General features: G+C 35.7%; 1 protein-coding gene across 2 annotated transcripts in view; it reads right to left on the reverse strand.

Annotated features, from left to right (window-relative positions):
- LOC146537139 (uncharacterized) overlaps positions 1 to 23,517 on the reverse strand; it is a 43,021-nt gene that overhangs the window by 4,972 nt on the left and 14,532 nt on the right. The window contains exons 2-28 of one of the 2 annotated variants that reach the window (XM_085187676.1): positions 19,079 to 19,343; positions 18,166 to 18,243; positions 17,591 to 17,809; positions 17,250 to 17,410; positions 16,476 to 16,567; positions 15,752 to 15,818; positions 15,460 to 15,515; positions 15,086 to 15,203; positions 14,451 to 14,623; positions 13,985 to 14,108; positions 13,629 to 13,749; positions 12,955 to 13,047; positions 12,490 to 12,616; positions 12,128 to 12,235; positions 11,289 to 11,410; positions 10,992 to 11,129; positions 10,658 to 10,721; positions 9,414 to 9,505; positions 7,743 to 8,303; positions 5,792 to 5,900; positions 5,373 to 5,452; positions 4,111 to 4,207; positions 3,841 to 3,943; positions 3,349 to 3,469; positions 1,863 to 2,045; positions 1,156 to 1,403; positions 711 to 793 (exon numbers count right to left, since the gene is read on the reverse strand). In XM_085187676.1, coding sequence (XP_085043802.1) covers positions 711 to 793; positions 1,156 to 1,403; positions 1,863 to 2,045; positions 3,349 to 3,469; positions 3,841 to 3,943; positions 4,111 to 4,207; positions 5,373 to 5,452; positions 5,792 to 5,900; positions 7,743 to 8,303; positions 9,414 to 9,505; positions 10,658 to 10,721; positions 10,992 to 11,129; positions 11,289 to 11,410; positions 12,128 to 12,235; positions 12,490 to 12,616; positions 12,955 to 13,047; positions 13,629 to 13,749; positions 13,985 to 14,108; positions 14,451 to 14,623; positions 15,086 to 15,203; positions 15,460 to 15,515; positions 15,752 to 15,818; positions 16,476 to 16,567; positions 17,250 to 17,410; positions 17,591 to 17,809; positions 18,166 to 18,231 — 3,526 coding nt within the window. In that variant the 5' untranslated portion in view covers positions 18,232 to 18,243; positions 19,079 to 19,343. Of the gene's footprint in view, positions 1 to 710; positions 794 to 1,155; positions 1,404 to 1,862; positions 2,046 to 3,348; positions 3,470 to 3,840; positions 3,944 to 4,110; positions 4,208 to 5,372; positions 5,453 to 5,791; positions 5,901 to 7,742; positions 8,304 to 9,413; positions 9,506 to 10,657; positions 10,722 to 10,991; positions 11,130 to 11,288; positions 11,411 to 12,127; positions 12,236 to 12,489; positions 12,617 to 12,954; positions 13,048 to 13,628; positions 13,750 to 13,984; positions 14,109 to 14,450; positions 14,624 to 15,085; positions 15,210 to 15,459; positions 15,516 to 15,751; positions 15,819 to 16,475; positions 16,568 to 17,249; positions 17,411 to 17,590; positions 17,810 to 18,165; positions 18,244 to 19,078; positions 19,344 to 23,517 lie in introns of both variants that reach the window. The other variant, XM_085187674.1, reaches the window with a different exon arrangement.

The raw sequence follows: 23,517 nt of genomic DNA on the forward strand, positions 1-23,517 counted from the left end.
GAAAATTTTACTGATATTAAATTTTCAGCAAATAATAATCAATCAATCGATCAATCATCTATATTTTTGCTTCAAACTGTATCCCGCAAAAGGCAGAATAGGTAAAGGGAACCTGGGAAACTAGTTATAAAACACTCGGTTCCCATGAAACACTTCCGTATCTCACTTTCCTCCGAATTTTGGAGGCATTCCGTGTTGAGTGACAAAATGTTGACATAAATTGTATCCTGTGTTAATCTGATGCATAAGCTATATAATCATAAATTTACGTCTTAGGCTGTTCAATAGTTTTGCGTGAAAGCAGAACAAACATCTATCCTCAGAGACGGTCACAATTTTATAATAATAGCAGGACTTCAGTTACTATTATATTAAGTTATTGGACTATTCCAATACCCGGCATTTTTGGTCTTTAAAAATATCAGCTTCACGCTGTATCCTGCACACAACAAGGTAGGCAGAGGGAACATACTGTAATGACACTCCGTTCCCCATTTTCCGCCAAATTCTGGACATATTGCGTGTTGGATGGCGGAACCCAATGCCGTGCTTTGTCTGGATACCAGAGCGAAGAAATGAAAATATTTAATATTACTTTTCCTCTAATGGAAATTAAACCCATGACCTGTCGCGTTTACAGTCACACACTTGTGCCCCTGCCTGCGTCATGACAGTCCTCAATAGTGTTGAATTATCTTAGAAATACTTACAGTTATTCTTAACTTGCAGGTTACGTATGGAGTTGACGATGGCGCGCGCTGCAGAACTTAACTGCGTGTCATCTGTGGCCGTTCTAGAATATACAATACTTTATTGCACACAAAAATATATATATAATTATGCACAAAATAAGAATTAATCAAAATGTACAATATGGCGGCCTTAATATATGAAGTAGTATATTTAATTTTATCTATATAATAACGATATATAGAAAAAAATTACCATTTATATTCATTTACTAAAAAGTATGAAATATTAAATTTTAATTTGACATTTAAATTGATGTCCTACATAGGCTATAAATATATTATCACAATATTGCTAAAAAAGTTTTACTCAATATATATTATAAATTAATGAGACTAAGAAATTTAACAAATCCTATATTATCTAGCGACTCAACCATCAACATTAGCTAACATAGTGACTCACCCAACAACATTCCCATTGTACGTAGCAGGACAGCTACCCAACAGCCCAGTACCACTATTTCTTCTCGAAATCTGTTCTTTAATCTGTTGTATTCTCAATTGCAAGTCGCTATCGTCGTGGGTCTTGGTGTCGTCGCCGTACTGTCTCGAGGGGGTGCGCTTGGGCCGGGGGAGGTTACGACGGTCCGTCTGTTTGTCCAGCATGGGGTAAATTGGTTGTACTATGGGGTACGGTTGGGGTAACATTTGCTGAAAATTAAAATTCATTTTATTAGCTTAACGTTATATTTCACACATAGCATACCAGTCTGACGGGGCCCGGGAGACTGGTGATAAGATCATCAGTCTCTCTGTTCTCATAAACACACATCCATTTCTCACTTTCCGCCGAATTCTTAAGCCATTGTGAGTTGAGTGGCGAAATTAAATGTCGAGCTTTGCTTCGTTACCAGAGCGTGGAAATAGAAATATTAAATAGCAAATCATTATTTTTTTGTTAAAGTGGGGAACGGAGTGTCTTAACACTCTAAGTTCCCTCTGCCTACGCTGCTGTGTGCGGGATACAGCGTGAAGCTGATCAACTTTGCGCTGCGACTCCCGGGAAGTTGGGAAAACCATGGACACAAACATATTGGCACATTGTGGGAGTACAACTTTTGTAGCAGGTACATCTCTTATGTAAACTCTCAAATAATAAAAACAACTTACCCCACCCAAATGAGGGTACACTAGATTGTACGGGGGTCCAACAGTGGGACACACGGTGGGGCACACATTGGGGCACATGGCGGGGTACACGAGGGGGTACAGCTCTTGTACCAACAGTTTGTTTTGAGTTATTGGGAGCGGTTGCTGTACATTCTGCCATTGAAGTGGAATTTGATCTTGGTACTGTAATTATAATGATTAAGTGACTTATTAAAACAACGTATAAAAATTTGAACGTCGTGGTATTTGAATCCGCGCCTCTTTGAAAACCGTCTAAGCGCTCTGACCAACTAAGCCATACGTTATCATCGAGATACGTCGTCGTCGTCTTATATGCTTTGTTACAACTTATTTGTGTTGTTAAAAACATTCTTCAATATTGTCTCTGTAGGAAGATTTTTACAAATTTCCTAAGGGTGGATAACACTTTAAAAATGTTAAAAATGATTAAGTTATATTTTTTTATATAAAATGTTTAATTTAGAGCACTCTACTTATTATGATTGAAACGACCTAAAAATATGATTGATATGAATTGAATTGTTTGACAAAAAAATTCTATATTTAATATTTATACGGACGTTGAAATTGCCCGACTAGTCTACTTTAGCTATTTCCATAGTATTTTATCTTATGGAATGCTGTTATGGGGCAGTGCTTCAGATATCAATTCAATATTTATTCTCCAAAAAAGAGCCGTAAGATATATTTATAATCTAAGAGCTCGAGATTCTCTGCGAGATGTTTTCAAAGATGCAGGTATTATTACAGTTGCTTCTCAATTTCTATACTATAATATTCTCTTTGTCCGACAAAATATACATTGTCATAGAAAAAATAGCGACAGTCATACGATAGAAACGAGAAATAAAGATAAGCTTGTTACACCAAGTTTTCGCCTCCAGAAAGTTAATAAATCCTTTATGGGTCTGAGTATACGTGTATATAATAAAATTCCGCAGTGTATTCTTAATTTGCCACTTCCAAAATTTAAAATATCTGTAAAAAAAATTCTAACAAGTAAAGCTTATTACACTGTTCAAGAATATTTAGAGGATAAGCATGTATGGATTTAATGTCTATTGAATGTCAGGCAGGACAGCTGCCAACTAATGTAATAGTAAAATATACCATTGACTTTAAAAAGAGCAACTGTTGAGTTTCTTGCCGGCTCTTCTCAGCTGAACTGCCTTCCGAACCGGTGGTAGCTTTTTGTTGACATGTACATTCGACGATTCAAAAGTGCTTATAAAGTTTATTTGAATAAAGAATATTTTGAATTTGAATTTGAATTTTATTTAAAAATAATAATAATACAGCTCCTTATTTTCGCAAGTATTTCGCATTTAGGTAATAATTACAAAATTCATTTAAAAAAAATGAGTTAATCTATCTTTAATAGCAATAAATAAAAAATAAAGAAATTGTTGCAAAATTACTCTTATAGTATACTTAAATTTATAGTGTTTTCTCTTTTTTCACTTACCGGATACCCGTGTGCAGGTAGCTGGGCGGGTAGTGGCGCGGGCTGCTGTATGAGGACGTTAGGCGTGTAGGAAGGAACTAATCCTGGGGGAACCTCCATTTGGTTGTATGTCATGTTGTACCTTATATTATAATAAAAGGTTATTTATAGTTTTTTTTTATTTCAACATATGGAAAGGTATCTAGAAAAATCGTAATATAAACACACGCTAGTTTTTCACTTTATAATATTTTCTAAGGATTTTGCACGTAAAAATGTTCCTAAACGACACGTTTGTCAAATATTGGTAACAAATTGGCAAATAAAATAAGTTAAATGTTAAATTCACTGACAAAAGGAAGGGAAATGTAAATGGATGTCGAGTTTTGTGTTTTCTCGGAATAAAATTCAAGAAGTAAAATTCGCTGTTATGTGATTCTTTACGTATAGGATCTATTATATCTGTAAGTTAGTATGGAACCCTAAAAAACATAAGAAAATAACTAAACATACCCTCTTGCAGCGTGCATATTCGTAGCGGCGGCGTTGGCTGTGACGGCGGGGTCGCAGGCGCCGCACGCGGTATTGAAGTCCGCAGCGTACGGATAGCTTGGGTCTGATAATACGTACATAATTATAATACACGTTTTAAACTTTAAATTAATCCATTCGAGTGTCTTAATGGGAAAGTACTAACGAGTTACACTTCGTTCTCAGGTTCCCTCTGCCTACCCTGCTATGTGCGGGATACAGCGTGAGCCTGAATAAAAAAGCGTTTATTACCAATCCTAAAAGTGGTATCGGTGTGAGGCGATGACGTCATCTGCTTGTGGTCCTCCGTCTGAACCAACTGTTGGTACATTTGGGCCGGAACCTGCTCCTAGGAAATTATAGGTTGAATTTAAGAATCAATTTATTATCATTTAACATGGAACTTTTGATGGGATGGCATTAATAGGGAATGGAGTGGCTTAGCGCTAGGCTTCCTCTGCCTATCCTGCTATTTAAGGGATATCTCAATAACTCTAGTATCTTATAAAACAAGCAGAGTGTGTGAATATATACGAGGTGTGTTCAAAAAGTAAGGTGACTTTGTATTTTTAAGAAAAAATATTTATTTATTTATCAATATTTATGTTGTCCCCTTCAAAGTAATCCCCCTCAGATACAATACACTTATGCCAACGGTTTTTCCAATCGTCAAAGCACTTCTCATAAGCACTTTTCGGTATAGCCTTGAGCTCTTCCAGCGATGCAGTCTTTATCTCTTCAATCGTTGCAAATCTCCGTCCTTTCATAGGTCTCTTTAGTTTTGGGAACAAGAAAAAGTCACATGGGGCCAAATCCGGTGAATATGGTGGCTGAGGCATGATTGTGGTGTTGTTTTTGGCCAAAAAATCTCTCACCAGCAAAGATGAGTGAGCAGGGGCATTTTAGCAATTTCGGAACAAACTTCGCTGACACACGTCTCATGCCCAAAACGTTAGAAAAAATTTCATGGCACGAGCCAAGCGATATACCAACATCCTCAGCAACTTCTCTGATAGTGATTCGACGATTTTCCAGAACAATTTTCTTCACTGCTTGAACGTTTTCATCTGTTGTTGACGTGCTTGGGCGTCCAGAGCGAGGCTGGTCATTGGCATCTTCCCGCCCATCTTGGAAGAGTTTGTACCACTTGTAAACATTTTTTTTACTCAGAACAGTTTCACCGTATGCCACTGTCAACATTTTAAGTGTTTCGGAGCACTTTATTTTATTTTTTACACAAAATTTGATGCAAATCCTTTGATCCATATTTTTCGATAGCAAGAAATCGCCGAGCACGCAAAACACTTATAACCTTTACGCCTCTCCCAACCAAACAAAAAATGCTATACACTTGAAACTTGGTACAGATGTTCGGGAAGAGTGTACCAACATAACAAAATAAAAAAATCGATAATCGAAAGTACGTTGCCCGCCAAATTTGAAAAGTCACCTTACTTTTTGAACACATCTCGTACATACATACTCAAATACGACAAAAAATATTATATACTTACGATTCTGCAAGTGTTGACATACGGGTAGGCATTATGCGGCATCGCCGCCGGGTACATCACGTTTGTTAAAGACATCGGACCTGGAAAAAATATATAGTTATGTAAAAAAAAACTAATATACATACAAAAATACAATGATATGAAATTATTAACAGAACAATTACAGTATATTTTGTTTTGTTATTCATAAATCTATGTTGAGTATTTAAGACAGCGTAGAGGCACAAGCGTACAATTGTAAACCGACAGTTGTGGGTATTTTCATTTCCTCGCTCTGGTGTCAAGGCAAAGCGCGGCGTTGAATTCCGCCACTTAACATGCTATGCCCCGAGAATTCAGCGGAAAGTGGGCAACGGAACTCTTAATGGTGAAAGGAAAACTTAACACTATGCACCCAGGTTTACATAAAAAAAACATACGTATATTTGGATCCGGCAACTGCACTGGAGTGACTTTTGCTTGAACAATTACTTGCTGCTCCGGCACTTCTTGTTGATGATAGCTTACTATATTTTGGGGTGATATTATCTATAACAAACATAATAAAATATAATGAAAACTTACCAAAAAATAAAATATCTCAGTACTTTCCGCCATTTTATCTAACTTTCATTAAATCACTTAATAATTACTCTCAAAATATTACCAAATATTACCAAAAATATTTTTTTTAGTAATCAAAACTAACTCTCATAAGAGCTACGTGTTGCTCTCGCTACTCTATAATACCTAGTACTTAGGCGTAAACCCTGGGCACGTGTGTGGTGATCCAATCCAAAAATACACTTTATTCAATTGAAAATACGGTCGGAAGTGGATTAAAATGATTAACTCGATGCACTGCTACTAAATATCAGCCATAGCAAAATATACTATAGCGAAAGTGATTTAGAGCTGTAGGTTGCTTGCTGGGGCTTATTTAAATTACATGTACAAATAACTGATGAATTTGATATACGATATGCAACCGTAACATTTAGGATATAGGATTGAAAACTGTAAATATATAGACTAGTTTCGAATACAGCCACAGACAAAAATATTTTAGAAGTGGCATCAATTTGTATTTGATATACGGTCTGAGCTAGAAAATTGTAATAGACGAAACAAATACAAATTATCGCTTTTACTACCATTTAAACTATTACATAAAATCCACAACAATCGATAAATAAAAAAAATAACAGATATCAAATGCAACATCGATGCACACACGCGACACTTTTACAATGCACTTATCTATGAAATAAATCAGGGCGCGAGTGCGTTGACCTAATTTCAAGTAAAATTAAAACCTATTTTCCAGGAAGCTAGGTCGATATTCCAATGAGTCCGTGTAAAGGTTTTAAAATGAAATTTTAATTGGTCCTAAATTGTACCGTATATTTATAATGTTAAGGTTCAGATTAGATTGTTCGTGTATGGCGCATGTGTACTGACCTAATAACCTGAGAGTTGGGATGAATCGATGTTCAGCGATGTATCGAGAATGTTCTCGAACTGCATTTCAGTAAATATGAAGGGCGGGAAATATAAAATATAACGTTTTTAAAAAAACATAATTATTATGACTGTGATTTGATTTTTCAGTCTCATAATTTATTTATGTTAAATAAAATTAAACTGTCAAACAAACAAAAGAGGTTCATTTCAACTTAATTAATTAGATGGTCTCTAATGTATTATGAATAAAAACATTTGCAAATGCAAATATTTTTGTTTATTTTAAAGTTTACCAGCCTCATATTGTAAGATAAATAATATTTAATAACACAATCTGTTATCTTTCTTTATTAAACTTTAGATGATGCAAATAAATATTAGATGCGTTTAAGTAATTTATTATAATAATTATAAAAAATTGTTGCTTGTAGCAATGCAAATTGCTTGCGTTGTAGCTCTGATTTTTGTTAGAATCTAATTTATTTAGATTTTTTGCACATATTCTAAATATATCAAACATTATTAGAGCACAGTTCGCGAGGCTTAAGCTAAGCTTTGAATTTATTTGAGTGTCTCTAAAAATAGTGCCAGGAAAAGGCGTGTGAATGTAAATGCAAGCGAGAAAATAAAATATTTATTATTTCTTCGCTCTGGTTCGTTTCGGTAAATGAAGATCCGCTCCTCATTAGAGGCAGAGAAAACCTAGTGTTAAGACACTTCGTTCTCCATGCACCGCCGAATCTTCGAGACATTGTGTGTTGAGTGCCGGAATTCAACGTCACACTATATTGCTACCAGAGCGAGGAAATGAAAATATTAAATAATTCATTCCATTTAATTTTTGCGTTTACAGTCAGACACTACGAAATTGCCCTAAAACGGCTTTAAATTATATTTTAATACACAATTTAAATAAAAATCACTAACCTCTTCATTCCTATATGTCTGTACGTAATTCTGCTGATACACCTCTTCTTTAACCGCTCTTTGCTCGAACGGTTTTTCATATCGATCGAAAGATCTCTGGTTCGCTTCGAACGGCCTCTGATTAGCTTCAAAAGACCTTTGATTCACTTCAACTGATCGTTGAGTAGTTTCGAAAGAGTTTTGATTTTCGAACGACCTTTGACTCGCTTCGAACGAGTTTTGATTTTCGAACGACCGTTTATTGGATTCAACCGATCGCTGGTTCGGTTCGTATTTTTTCTGGATTTCTAACCGTTGGTTTTGGTTTAAGTTTTGATGTTGGTCTGACGGTCTTTGGGTTGGTGATTCAAATCTTTTCACAATATTATTGCTAACATTAGCTTCATATTTAATTTCGTTGGGGGTCTCTACGTCTGGTTTTTGTGTTTCGTAGGTCTCAGTTTGGTCTTCGTATACAGTTTCTGGTTCCTGTTTTGGTTCCGGCGTGAATGGTTTGGTTTCGTAATTTTTTTTCATCGGGCTGCTCGGGATGGAAGAAGGTTTCATTTTGTGTGGGGAATTCTAGAACAAAAAAAGTTATTAAAGGTTTTATTTTATTAAAGCTATGTAAAAATAACTAGCTAAAATATTCATATTTTTTATGTGTATTGGGTATAAATCTAACTATACTAATAATGTAGAGATACGAGATGGATGTCGAAAGGCTTATTGCTGAGACGGCGAAACGCGTTTAGCCGTACATAATGCAATTTTGGTTCCGACACTGTTGTACGGTAGCAAAACGTGGTTATTACAGAAAAAGAATGAAAGAAAGATGAATGTTGTGGAGGATTCCGCCATGCCGCGAGGATGTCACGGTGAGAATGAAGAACGCGCTCAGCTGGTTTGGGCACGTCGAACGAATGAGTGACGAAAGAATAGAAAAAAGATTTATGATGGATATGATGGATGGGTGAGCGGTAAGACAGGTAGGGGGAAATCTCGGTTCAACTTCGAAAACACAGTATCAAAGATATTGGAGGAAGGTCACGTAAAAAGCATGAGGTCCCACCGGAGGGCATGTATGAAAAGGTCGATGACAGTGGCCGAGGCGAAAGATGTATATAGAGACCGTAGCGTTTGGCGCTCCGTTCTCTCTGACTACGCCGCTAGGGATAAAGCGTGAAGCTAAGCTAGGAGTATAAATCTACATAGCAGGGCAGGCGAGCTGGCGGAACTCAACGCTGCAGCCGTATTTATATAAGTAATAAATATGTAAATTTTAATATTAACTGTGTTTTATTTTAATATTAATAATTAATTTTAATATTAACTACAGGTTTTTTTACTACTACTATAGGCAGATAAATAGAATTAAGTGACATATACATTTTTACTATTCCTCATTTTCTATCCAAAGTTAGAAGAAATTAAAGGTTATAAATTACAATAATTATGATATTCAATGCATAAATATTTAATCTTCCTAATTCTCTATACAGTACGGTAAGTCATGGCCGCCCTGGCGTAGAATGTAGGTTGCTGCGCAGATTTGATTTTAGGATTTTTCTTACTTTTTATTATTTTCTTGCCGAGTGCACAGTTAAATGTACAATATTAACGATATCCTTAAGCAGAAATCGAACCGAAAACCATTCAAGAATACTTATAAAATATAAGATAAATAAATACCTTTGCACTGGGTACTTTTTCTCCACCATCATGTCTTCTACACTCACAGCAACATTTTGTACGACACTCTTCTGATGGTTGACATTCACAATCTATAAAATATATAACTGTTTGAATATTTAAAGTTTATGTGGCCCTGGAAACTGGAAACGAAATATTTTATACACGAATTTTCCCGCTTTGGTAACAAGGCAAAACGCGGGGTTGAGTTTATTTATTTATTTATTTATAAGGCCCACCAACAATTCATACAATTATTACATGCCATTAAAGAAAACAAAGTAAATTATTTCTAATTGCTCAATAATTTACAGTTGGGCTCCACATGCAAAAACAAATTTGACGATAACAACAAACAACAACTTAAAAATAAACACAATACAAAAAAATAATAAATTACACATGCTACACACAAGTTATACATTATTAAGATAAAAAACAGATTCATATATGCATTAATAAACTATTCACTTATTCTATTTTGTTATACAAGTACGAAAAAAAAAACAATTAATAATATTAATAATTTAAGGTAAAAGACACTTAATAATAAATAATTTTTAAAATTAAAATTAAATTAATGGTACAATCAATTAAAAATTTAATAAATTAATAAAACAAAATAAATTAATCAGCAAGTTTAAGATTCAAATAAAACCAATAAGAAAAAATAAACAAAAGGATACTAAAAACCCTAAAAAATATATTATATATGTGTATGTGTATATATATATATATATATATATATATATATATATACTAATATATATAATATAATTATGACACTTTTCGTGTTCGGTGGTGGAACTTAAGTCATATTGGAATATGACTATGTATATGTATATATATATATATACCTATTCTAATAAATTAAATGACTTAAGTTCCACCACCGAACACGAAAAGTCTCATAATTCGGCGGCAAGTGGGAAACAGAGTATCTTAACACGATATTCCCAGATTCTTTCTGCTTACACGGGATATAGAATGAGGCCCAAAAAATTTTTTTTTCTTCAAGCTATATCCTGCATATAATAATACACTCCGTTCTCCACACACTGCCGAAATTATTAAATGGCGTGACTCAACGCCGCGCTTTGCCTCGTTACCAGAGCGGGGAAATTAAAATATTAAATATTTAAGTGAGAGTTGAACCCACACTAAGTTTTCAATCGCACGCTTGTGCTCTAGAGCCACACCGGCCTTACCAAAGAATATTAAGAGTTAAAAAATAATATACTCACCATTGTCAATAAATGAGTGTTGCTTTTCTAATTTTCCTCTTCGTTTTTCATTGTTTAAATCAACCTGGAAAGTTTATTTCAAAACATGATAACATTACATAACGATAACACTATAAATATGAGTTGTTTTTAGTTTCAGTTTCTGCAGGGTAAGCAGATAGAACCTAGTGTAAGGATACTCCGTTCTCCTCTTTTCATCTAATATTTAATATTATCTTTTATTTGTATATCGTGAATTTTTTTTAGTATAATAGTCGTTAAGATATATAAAATCAAATACACGCACTTATATAGTTTTATTATAAGATAAATGTATAAAGTGTAACAGACATACCTTCTCCTCGTCGACGCCGGCAGCGCCACCAACGCCGCTCACGCGGTGCACGTAGCCGGCTGCATCGTACAGCACCGGCGGATTGTTGCGGTCGAAATGGTACACGCTGCCGTCCGGGTTGGTGAGAGGACGACCCGTCTATATATCGAAAAGTAAGGAAAATTAAGTACAGTGTAAAATACAATACAATACACTTAGATATTTATTCTTATATCAATATCTCAAAAAGTGGAGAAATATAGTGTCCAAGCACTGAGTTCCTTCTACAAACGTATGCCAGGCTATGAAGTTGTATACCTGCGGGTGTATGACGAGCGCGCCAGGTGGGACGGCGGACATGTCTGTGACGGCCCACAGGAATGTGGCGCCTTCTGCGCCTGGAACCGCACCCGCACCTACTGGCTCTGGACTCGCGCCACCTTTTGAAAACAATAAATAACCTATTATATTATTGCCGACTTAGAGTGCAATTCTTTGATATCATCATCATCATCAACTTTTATGAAACAAATTCTCATCAGAGACAAAACATGTTTTTACAAAACTACGAGTACTTACATATATAAACAGAAGTTTTAATTTCTAATATTATTTTGTATTCTCTACTATATTAAAAAAAAACAATTTTGAGTTTTCTTTTACACTTTTTTATCTTCGATCAGTAATACATAGATTAAGGATTACAGTCTATAAACGGCCCGAGAAGTAAGAGCACAAAAAGCCTTATGTTCTTATTTGATTTTAGTATCGTCCAACTATCGCCAACGCGCGGATACGCTAAAATATCTGCTTTTAAAAACTCGGTAAGTACATGTTTCGGTAACACAGATTCACTTTTATAGTACTTAAAAATAATTTATAAACAATACTAATGTTTCGTCGTTTGGCCAATATTAGTTACAACACTATCAATAATCTCGTCGAATATTGGTTGGTTAGGACTAAAAAAATTGCCTTTGCAATTTTAAGCGTTATTGTCATAACAATACAGTAGATATTTTTGTAGAGTTAAATGTTTTACTATCCGTTACGCGCTCATCGAAACTTAATTTTATATAATTGTAATTAGGATATTATACTTTATTGCACAAATAAAAAATATAGTTAATTTTAATATTGTATGCAATTGTACATACCGGTAGGTGAAGGCGTGACAGAGTCGGTGCTTCTCAAGCTGAGGGTCTTGTATCCGGAGCTGGAGGGCGACAGCCGCGACAGGCGCCAGCTGCTGGACGCCAGGTCACCTGCACAGAAACAAAAACATATTCATATATTGTTAACATTTTTAAATTGTAAATATTCCACTATTCTTACATATTCTCCATTCTTATTTTATTTGTTTATCACCTACGCCTATCCCGCACTTAGCAGGATGTAGAAAAAAACATAGTATCAGGACACTCCGTTGTGCACTAATCTCAAATTGTCTCGAGTTGTAATTTCCAAATCATAAGATACATAACACTTATATACGTATAATAACTCAAAACTAACTAACCTTGTCTACTCAATAAACGTTGTGGCGGGGGTTCCCCCGAGTACCCTCCGAAACTGTGGCTTTTAGAGACGGGACCTCGCGCCGACGAGGAAGTCCCAGTCACGTTGCGACTTTCTAAAGATTGAACCTGTAACAAATATAGATGTGTGAAAAAAATATATATCAGATTAAAAAAGAATACAATAAAATCTACGCCAATGTTTTGATTTCTCATGTCTCTTCTATATTGTAAACGGTGAGACATTGCTTGCTGTCTAACGGAACTAAATGAATGAAATCGAGCGATTTCGAATTAGTAGAAAATAAAAAATGTAGTTTAAAATCACATTTTCTAAGGAAAATTATGTAAATTCGGATAGAAACATCAAAATCGATTAGTACCCTATATAAAAACATTTTATTTAAAATTTATTAATCTACATACATTCGTTGAATAATATTTTATATATAAGCAAATAAAGTAACCTTTAGTAATTTATTACGTCCGGTTTCAGGCGTGAGCAGTTTAACGGGACCGGACAGCCACGGCCACTGCGACTCATCTTGTGTACAGTTGTCCTAGACAAGTAATCAAAAATTATTAATAAATAACACAAAAAAAAATATAATTGCTAAATAAAAAAAAATATAAAAAATATTTTCATTATGTATTTAATCGTGAACTACTAAAAAACTGTCTGTACAGACACGTTTAGATAGTGTATATCTTCAGTGGTTAAGTACATCGGGGAAGCGTTCCGTAGTTTATTGTTCTTTAGCTTCACGCCGATTCCTGTGCATAGCAGGCAGAGAGAACGTAAGAACCTAGTGTTAAGACACTCCATTCCCCACTTTCCGCCGAATTGCAGGCACTGTGTTCAGTGGCGGAATTCAACGCAGTGCTTTGCAAAGCGAAGAAATAAAAATATTAAATATTTCATTTCTTCAAGTGGCAATCGAACCTATTGCGTTTACAGTCGCATGCCTCTACTTTCAATTGCGGGACAATGTGTTGTTCAATTTCCACTCAGAGGAATAAAAAATATTTAATATTTCCATTTGTTTACTTTCGTAACGTGGTCTTACGTTAGGTCCTCTGCCTGTCCTATGAATGCGAGATACAGCGTGAAGCTGTCAACACAATAAAAGATAAATCTTACAGTACTAAATATCCGTCGTCTCACTCTCTCGTACTCCCTCTCCCTCTGCTCCAGCGACTTGCTGCGCCCGGCGGCCGCGGCCGGCTGCGCGCGCCCCGCCTCACTGCGCTTCAGGATCGACCTGCAGGAAGGTATGAATAAGGACATGTATCATACACAAACACATATTATGTTTTGTTGTTAAATAGAATTCCATTAAAATAAATAAATATCTACACTTATTTGAATAATTCATACGGATCGAACTATCGCATTAACAATACGCCGCGATGGTCTTAAATCACAAAATTAAGCTTTTTCAATCACAATGTCATCATGTCAGTCCGGTCAGTCACACCAGTGACCACAAAACTCACTTGGCCAACACGTTTTCCTCGTTACTATCGACGCGATCGTGTCGTTCTCGCGGCGGCGACTGTGGGAACACCGTCGTGCACCACTCTCGGAAACTCGTGCAGGGGATGCGACCGCCACTTGTACCTGATTATATAAACATAATTGGCAATTAAAAACCCACTACACGAAAATCTCTAAAAAGTAAAAAACTCCTAGAAAAGAGGTGATATTCTTCTAACGACTAAACGTATTTTCTTAAATCATGGCTAAGAACACTCGATTAAGTCACCTTCCAAACAAAAAAAAAACTAAATCAAAATTGGCTCATCCGTTTAGGAGATACACATACACATGTATCGTTACTTGTGGTAGTGGCGTTGGAGACGACTCCAACTCTCGAACACGTGAACCCCATAGCGCGTAATAGTGGTCAAGGTTGTAGTGGTGGTCGTGGTCATTACTAAACTATGCTACTAGTAGCCATACCGCTCTTGGACACCAGCACGCGTGGCGCCCGGTGGTGGTCGTTGTGGTGTGGGTGGTGATGGTCGTCGTGGTCGTGGTGGTCTAGGCGGTGCGCGAGGTGGAACAGCGCGGCGCAGCGGTGCACCAGCATGCGCCCGTACGACGTCATCACCGGGAAGCGCACCACACAGCGTCTGGAATCCGCATATACATGTCTCGTTATATTTTAAAAAAATAAAAAATACTCTGACAAAATCCAACTAGTAAGAGCTCTAATAAGTAAACATCCTATTTATTGAGGCCATTACTATGAGCCCAAACGCGATCGCGACGCGAAGTTGGTGAAAGGTTGGGTATCCTACTGATTCCAGGTGAAACTATAGTGTCAGGTGAAGGTTACCATGTGTAGGCGACAGTTATTATGAGAAGTATACAATCAGAAAAATAGTTCATCTCAAATAGACAAAACCTAACGATCTACTACTTCCATTAACCTTAAATTAAGTTTTCTGAACCTTTGTGTATTGTTCACTTGTTTTCGGAAAGAAAATAATCAAAAGCAAAAAAAAATCTACAGCCGATAGTCGATCGAACTGTATACGAGAAAAACTGAACCTTCGAACTGAACTTCGAACCCACTGTCTCAAGGTACTTACCCACTATCACTAACAAGCGCGTGTAACTCTTTTTCTATCTTAAGCATTGTGATACGATCTCGAGGATTTTTGTTGAGTGTTTCTTTTATGAAGGAGACTAGTTCTGGTACTGATGGCTCTGTTTCTGAAACACGGTTTTTATAGATAATTTATATATAAAGATGTATATTATATGTCCTTGATGCATGAAAGGCCACAAGGTACCCAGGTTCCCTCTCTCCTCCCTCTAACCTACCCGGCAATGAGCGAGATGCAGCATGAAGCTTCAAAAAACATCTACTTTGCAAATATATGTATTAATGAAATCACGTCATTCTTACTGAATTTTTTTAGAAAGTTAATTATTAGGATATATCTCATAAAGAGTAACTCACCGAAGTCTGTACCGCTAACTGAATAACTTTTTGGTTTTTCTCTGCGCTCTGGACATCTAGAAAGGGTATATATAGTTAATATATTTTTCCATCGTGGAAATTATAAAAATTTTTTTTAGAATAAATATCCTACGTGTAAATATTTTTTACTTATTACAAGGTATTTTAACGAGTCATATTAAAATTAACTACAAATAAGAAACAGAAATATGTATATATATGTATGTGGCTATTTTTCAAAATCCCAGAGCAGATTAATCTTCTGTGTTGCGTAATAATATAAAAATAATACCTGCAATAAAATGTTTGGTCATCTGCATCGAAACTTCCAGATTTTTTACTACCGTTGCCATTTTGTCCTGTTCAAAAATATAAACAATATAACCAATGTACATAATATTAATACTAGAACTCAACTCGATTGCATCGAATTCGTAATTCTTTCATGGGATAATGTGTACGCTTTTACAATAGAATCCCAGAAAATATCCAGAGTCATAATATAAAATAGTGTGAATGTAAATGTAAAAATTGTCCCGCGGAGTTCCGTACGCCGATTCTTCTCAGTCTGAGTTATACCAAAGTTAACACTTTAGTAAGTTGATACCGGTGGTTAATTATTTCTGTTCAAAAATGAAGCATGTAACTTCTTATTTAGAAAAAAAAAGAATTTATAGATTAAGCAAGAATCTTTATTACAAAGTATTATACAAAATCGCCCACCGGTTAAATATCTTAGATATTTAGAAGTACACAATGAATTTTAAGATGGTTTCCACTAAAAGACAGAGTTGTTCAATAGAAATTTATACAATATTATTATGTAGCCGCCATCGTCACAACTTTTTCCTTTAAAATTATACTAAGTGGCGTTTATTAAATATTATCCTGTTAATTTATATTACTCCGAAAACGCATCCTTTAAATAAAGTAGGGAGAAATTAAATGCGTATATTCAGTAAAGAACATTTTACATAAATTTTAAACAAAAATTAATAAATATGTACTATCCCTACCATTTTCTGAGTCTGTACAGTCCGGACAGTCATCGGAGCAGACTATGCCAGAATCTTGTTTGGTCGGACAGACGTTTTTCCGTCGCTTCCCTCTGTCAACGGAAAAAAGAGCAATATTTTAACATTATGATGTGTAGTCGTCTAGCACGCAATTAATTTTATATGTAACTAGCGGACGCGCGCAGCTTCGCCCGCTTATTGCGTAGAGGTGAATTCTAATAAACCATAACACGCGTTCAATGAAATATTTTTAAGTATAAACTTTCAACCCCTTATTTACACCCCTAGGGGATGAATTAAAATAAACCACGAAACATGTGTTCAATAATATATTTTTAAGAGTCTAAGTTTCATATTGTATAAAAATCGGTTTCGATTTAAAGATTTTTCCATATAAACTTTCAACTCCTTATTGGCACCCTTAGGGGGTAAATTTTAAAAAACTGTGAAACACGTGTTCAATTAAATATTTTTAAGAGTCTGAATTTCAAATTTTATAAAAATCGGTGCCGATTTAATTTTTTTTCCATATAACTTCTAACCCTTATTTCACCGCTTTAGGGTTAAAATTTTTCAAAATCCCTTCTTAGTGGATGTCCAGATTACGAAAGTAAACATCTGTCCAAATATAGGGTTTCTCTCATCGGCGGTTACGACTGTGCGAGCGTCTTACCTCAGTCAGTGAGGACAAGTCCTTTTATATATATAGATAGATAACTGTATTAAATTTTTTTTTTGATTCGCGTAATCAGAGAACACCACTGTTGTGTGTACCTGCAGTAGGGGCAGGCGCAGCCGCCGCACACGCAGGTGAGGCGCGGCCCGTACGACAGCAGGTCGCGGCTGGAGTCGGAGTGCGGGCGGTGGCCGAGCCAGCGCCGCGTGCGCAGGCGCTGCTCGCTCGGCGCCTCCGACTCCCACGAGCCGGAGGTTATCTGTATTATTGTGTACACATCGTTATTATTATTTTATAATGTAAATGTAAATGCTACAGAGTTACATTCCCGCTTGAGAAAAGGAAATATTCAAAATTTTTATTTTCACTTCGATTGTAGTTAAAATGAAAATAATATCAAAATTAATTATTATAGCACTATAAAACAAAATTCAAACACCTGTATTTCAACCGGCTGTTTCTTATCGCATAACCTATCATTGCTGATCACTGTGCACCTATCGCTATGACTAGACGTGTCGCTATTGTCCCTCTCGCTCGCACCAACAGTGTCCTCTGTGTTGCTGTCCTTGTCCTTCATGTACGGGGAAACTGTCCGGGGAGGCGATGTGGACTCCCTAATGGCTTGACTTCTAACAAGTTGTTTTGATTTAAAACTCTGAAAATATATAATAAATATTAAAAATAATGTTAATTTCAGGCTTATGCTCCATCTATTTTTTCTCAGTATTGCATTCTATGTGCTTTACGGGACCTTCATCACCTTGTCCCATGTCCATCGTGGTCCACGGTAAAATCGGAGCAGTGTCTAGAACTGGTGACATTTTTTTAAAGAAAGAAAGTAGACTGGGAACTTTTATTTTAAAACACTTCTTTGACTAACCAAGATCACATGCACGCTTTATATCTGGATAGACAGGGAAAAATGAGTGCCATGTGCTTCGGTAGACCGCTACGTTCCTTTAATATTATCAAATCAATTTTAGTTTAAAGTATTAAATATAAATGACATACTCTATTTCTTGTGAGCCCGCCATCTTCAGAGCTCGGGCAGCTCTTCTCGGCCTCAGGTTGCTCCATTACAATACCACACTGAAATATTAACAATATATATTTGATTAATATTAAACAAACAAAATGCACTAGAACTTAAACAAAATAAACGTTTAATATACTACATATATATATATATATATATATATATATATATATATATACTAGTGGCCCGCTCGCGGTTACACCCGCGTGAACTATGTTATTATTAATTTCTGTCTCTATGACTACGTCATAGTGACGTTTATGCAAAATTTGAGACTCCTAGCATTTGTAGTAACGAAGTTTCATACAAACTTTCTACCCCAAAAACAACCCCTTAGCAGTCGAATATTGCAAATTCCCGTCTTAGCGAGCACCTACGTCCTATAACTAACTCCTATGCAAAATTTGAGATTCCTAGAACTCGTAGTTTCTGAGATTTCGTGATGAGTGAGTGACCTTTCGATTTTATATATATAGATTATTTAGATTGATTTTAGTACTATTATAATTTATGAAAAAGACCTCTCTCACATATATTTCTGTCTATGCTAATAAACACTAAAACAGTGGAAAACTTGTAAGACCCAATTTCATTTCCCTACTATTAGCTCAATTTTTAAAACTTTGCGAATAGCAGAACTCAACGCTGCGCGTCGTCTTGCGATGGGGATCGAACCCAAACTGTCGATTGTCGTCGCTTACAGTCAGACGCCGTCTCGCTGCGTCACGGGACCTCGTGAGCCAATACGGCATTGATAGACGAATAAACAAACAGACAGACGGACAACAAAGCGATCCTTCATCCTATCTAGGTTCAGGTTTTTACTTTTGTATTACGCAAAACTTAAAAAGAAAAAAAAAACGGAAAAAAATAAATAGAAATACCAACCTTACACACGTAAAATATTCGAAACAGCTAATACACCTAACATCGATATATACAAAATTGGACCAAAGATCTAGAGAGAAGGCAACTATAGAACGTTTCTTTTATTTATTATATTTTTTTTTATTTAAAGCTTAGACCATTTGTTTTAAGCTCGGTATTTGTTTAATCTTTGTGCTGGTTCCCTCTGGACGGCTGTAAGGGCACATCTTGTTATGTGGGACGACGCTTCAGCCGGTGCTTCTTCACTATGGTACACCCCATTTACCTGTAACAATTAAATATGCTATGTTTAGAAAAAAATACATATATATTGATAGTGTTATAGTTAGCAAAATATTTAAAAATATATTACAAAATTAAAAAACATTTATAAAAGTACTGTTGTTGTTCGTCCGTCTGTCTTAAAACAGAGGTGACTATGACCGAGTTAACATTTTTTTATTAATTTAATATACGCTTTTTATATATTTTATATAGATATGTAAAATCCATTAGTGTAAAAGTTAAACGTGGTTTAATTTGGATTATTAAGGTTTATATTTATATTTCTTTCTGTCATTTTATTATATTTATCGATTCTTCATTATTTTTCTGGTAGAATTTTACGTTGTATAAGAAAATAATTCCGCAAAATAAAGTTGTGAAATGAAAGATACAAACCGACCAACCGATCACAATGAAGCGACGATTTACGCTCATAGCTGAATTCATTGTTTCCATTGAATCTCACGACACGGTTCCCAACATTTTGGGACTTACAATATAAGTAAAAAAACTCTCGACATTAGAGTTTATAAAACTTTAATGTAGAATTGATACAATTGACAATTATTGTCTGTTAAAATAAGAAAAAAACGGAGAAGATATTTAAACTATTCGTGATTTGTAAAAGAAAAGCGACAAAAGCATTGCGAAATAATAAAATAATAAAACCAAACCAAGCGAGGGAACAATTTACATAACCTACTGAGCTATGAAAACGAATCTCAAACGTCCGTGACCTAATGCTCGTCAAGTTCATACCTACGCCTATGCGTCACTCTTTCCATACACCTGTTAGCCTAGCCGACATAGCCGTAGGAATGAGGAGGGAGTACTGTGCCCACCCCAGAATTATATCATGCCTATCTCAATTTTCACGGTGTATTCCGCATATATGAAGGTAAGCAGAGAGAAACTTGTTAAGACACTCCGTCCCCTACTCACCGCCCGATTCTCAAGACACTGCGTGATGAGAGGCAGAACTTAACACCGCCAACGCTTGATCTTGTTACAAGAGCGAGAAAATGAACCAAATACAGTCCACCGAGTGGGAATCGAACTCACAACAGTCGCATTTAGGTACAGTTACACCCAGTGACACAAAGAAATCAAATCAAAGCCAAAGTCTAAAGGCCCGCCCTGGAAAATATATCTAGATACGTCCATGGCCTCCGGTAAGTTATCGTCGGGTGTAATACTGCGGTTCCTTGTTAGACCTTGTGTTGAACACGCTGTCCTTCTAGATAAGGTGAAATTTATGGGATATAACATATTACTACATAAATTGCATAGAGAAAGTTGTGCAAAAAAGAGGTTTTTTTAGTTTCACGGGAATCCTTTCTGCTGAACTCTGGAGGCAATTCGTGTTGAGTATCGGAACTCAAAGCCGCGCTTTCCTCGTTACCAGAGCGAACAACTGAAAATATTAAAGATTTCATTTCCTCGAATGGGAAAAAAAATTAGCAAATATTAAATCCATACCAGGTTCTTGAGATAAGGGCGTTCAACTAAGCAAACTCTGCAGTTTTATAATATTGTAAACAGTTATTATATTTTTTAAATATAAAAAGGCTAAGTTAAAATTTCTTCACATCTAAAGTTGATGTTGAAGAAGAAACTTTTAAAGGATATCGTATATCCTTTATCGATTTTTAGTCAAGATATCGAAATATGTGCTCTAAATAAAAACAAAGGGCAGAAAGTGTGGCTGGAAACGTACACGTATAGGTATAACACTTGCAAGCGACTTCTAAGACCTTCGGCGAGGTGACGGCGCGAACCTCGTACGTCCTTGGCGGTGTCACTGTCAAGTTCGCATTTACAGGCAATGATTCAAATTGGTAAGACGCTCGAAACGCCATAAATTAAGAACTGAACAGGTTTAGACATGGACTTCCAGCCGAATTGTATTACTTTCTTTTTTAACTTCAGGGTGTATTCCACACAAAGCAGGGTAGGCAGAGGGAACCTACAGTTCCTATTAAGATTCCTTTCTCCAATGTACGCTGCTTTCTAAAGGCAGGCAGGCATGTGTGTTGAGTGCGCTTTGCAACATATTGATGTTGTAACATGACAACAATTATTAGGTTCAAAAACGACATCTATATGATTAAACTTCGGTAATAGTCAGACATATTTAGTTATTTATCGTTTCCTTTTCTCTTTTTATTTAACAACAGGTTTCACCTGTGACTTCGTCCTCTTGTTTAAATGGAAGTAGCTAAGAGTTATGTATGACATAGGACACATTCTAAATGAGGAAGGTAGCTCTGACCGCGGATGAATGGACTATCCGACAAAAAAGGAATTTTCCAATTCGAACAATATACTTTCCTAAGATTAACACATTCTACTAAACAAATTATTGTTTTTACTTTTCAATATCAGAATAGAAAACGTGGAAAAAACCATAAAAAAATATATATTTACTTAAAACTCTCGAATATTCCTAATCCTATAATTAATTTGACACATTACAGTGATTAACGCTGATATATACGGATACGTTACCCAACAAAAGATGTAAATAATAGTGCAGGTTAATCCTTAATTATGTGTTTACGAAATGGGTAATTTGGCAAAAATACACACATTTATATAGTTGTTTATCTGTATATAGACTGCCAGCCAACGCATAGACGAAACTACAGAACTTTGAACGTCGAAATTTGGCATGTCGATAGGTTAGCGAGTGTAAAAACGTTCCTACGTTCCCTCTACCCCTCTATGTGCAGGATAGGATAGCAGGAAAAAATGTAGAATAATATTAACCCTTAAATAGTTTAAAAATAAATTTTAAAATATACCAAATACCTATAAAACAAACAACGCCAACTAGCACACAGTATTGCATGTCTCATTTTCCCCATTTATTTTATATACACATAAACCTTTAGTTATGGGTGCTTAGTGCCCTTGTAAGTCTATAAAGGGGTGACCGAACTGGTCAGCTAGGTTTATTTTTAGGGATAGGGTTGGAGCTGTAGCTTAAATTAAAGGGTAAGTAATGAGTTACAATTGTAATTTTTGATACGGCAGTTTATGATTTTTTTACCTCACTTTTTTTCATTCTGTTCCCCATTGAATACATAATTTCTGAGACACTATGTTGAAGATCTGCAATTATTACGCACCTTTAATCTCTTTAAGTCTAGAAAAACAAATACCTACACTCGTCCGACCACAGAATATTCTAGTTTTAGAAATGCCAGGTTCCCAAACAGGGTAAATGTTGAACGGAAAGTATCTTAACACTACGTTCCCAGATTCCCTATGCCGACCCTGCTATGTGCGGGATACAATGTTAAACAGTGTAAGCCAAGCCAGATGCAAAGTTCAACCGTGCACAATACCGTATCCACTCAATAATTAGGATTTGACCCAAGATTAGCCGGTTGTAGGTAAGTAGGTAATGTCGAATGTACACGACATCTGAACTTCGTTTAATTTGTAAATTAAAATAAACCATACAAATGTATAAATAAACTGCAAATGAGGAAACACACTTTGAACAGTTAATTTTGTTTTTAATATTTTACTTTCATTATTTAAATTTATGTATGAATTAGGATTAGATTTATATTTAAGGCCAGCCGTGGCGCAGGGGCACATTCGTTCGACTGTAAACACAAAAAATTGTGGGTTCGATTCCCACTCGAGGAAAGGAAATATTCAATATTTTCTTTGTATTTCACTCGTGGTAAAGTGTGGATCGGAAGTGTCTTAATGGGAACGGAGTGTCTTAATATTCGATTCCCAGCCACATAGCATTGTATGCAGAGGCTACTTGACGACGACGTGATGCTGTGCGATGACACGAGGGCATCAGATATTTAATTATATACAAGACTATAATATCTATAGGTCGCGTTATATAACATAATCTAATGTTTCCCAGGTCACAAAGTTACCGCGTCGGTTATTTCCTGTTCTAGAACTAGGTCACAGGGACCGAAGTGGATTTAATATTGTGCTTTCCATTAAACACTGGCGACACGCCCCGACTTCGCAGATTATTAACAATTTTATTATTATTTCTACAGAGAAGGCATTATTTTAATTTGCTTTGAAAATATTTTTTGCATTGTTTTAGTAACAAGATAAAGCGCGGCATTGGTATAGGCCACCCAATGCATAATGTTTAGAAAAATTGAACAGAAAATGGAGAACAGAGTGTC

This window comes from Heliconius melpomene, chromosome 7 (assembly GCF_056956725.1).
Source record: "Heliconius melpomene rosina isolate 202511_hmr_F chromosome 7, ASM5695672v1, whole genome shotgun sequence".
Classification (NCBI taxonomy): Eukaryota; Metazoa; Arthropoda; class Insecta; order Lepidoptera; family Nymphalidae; genus Heliconius; species Heliconius melpomene.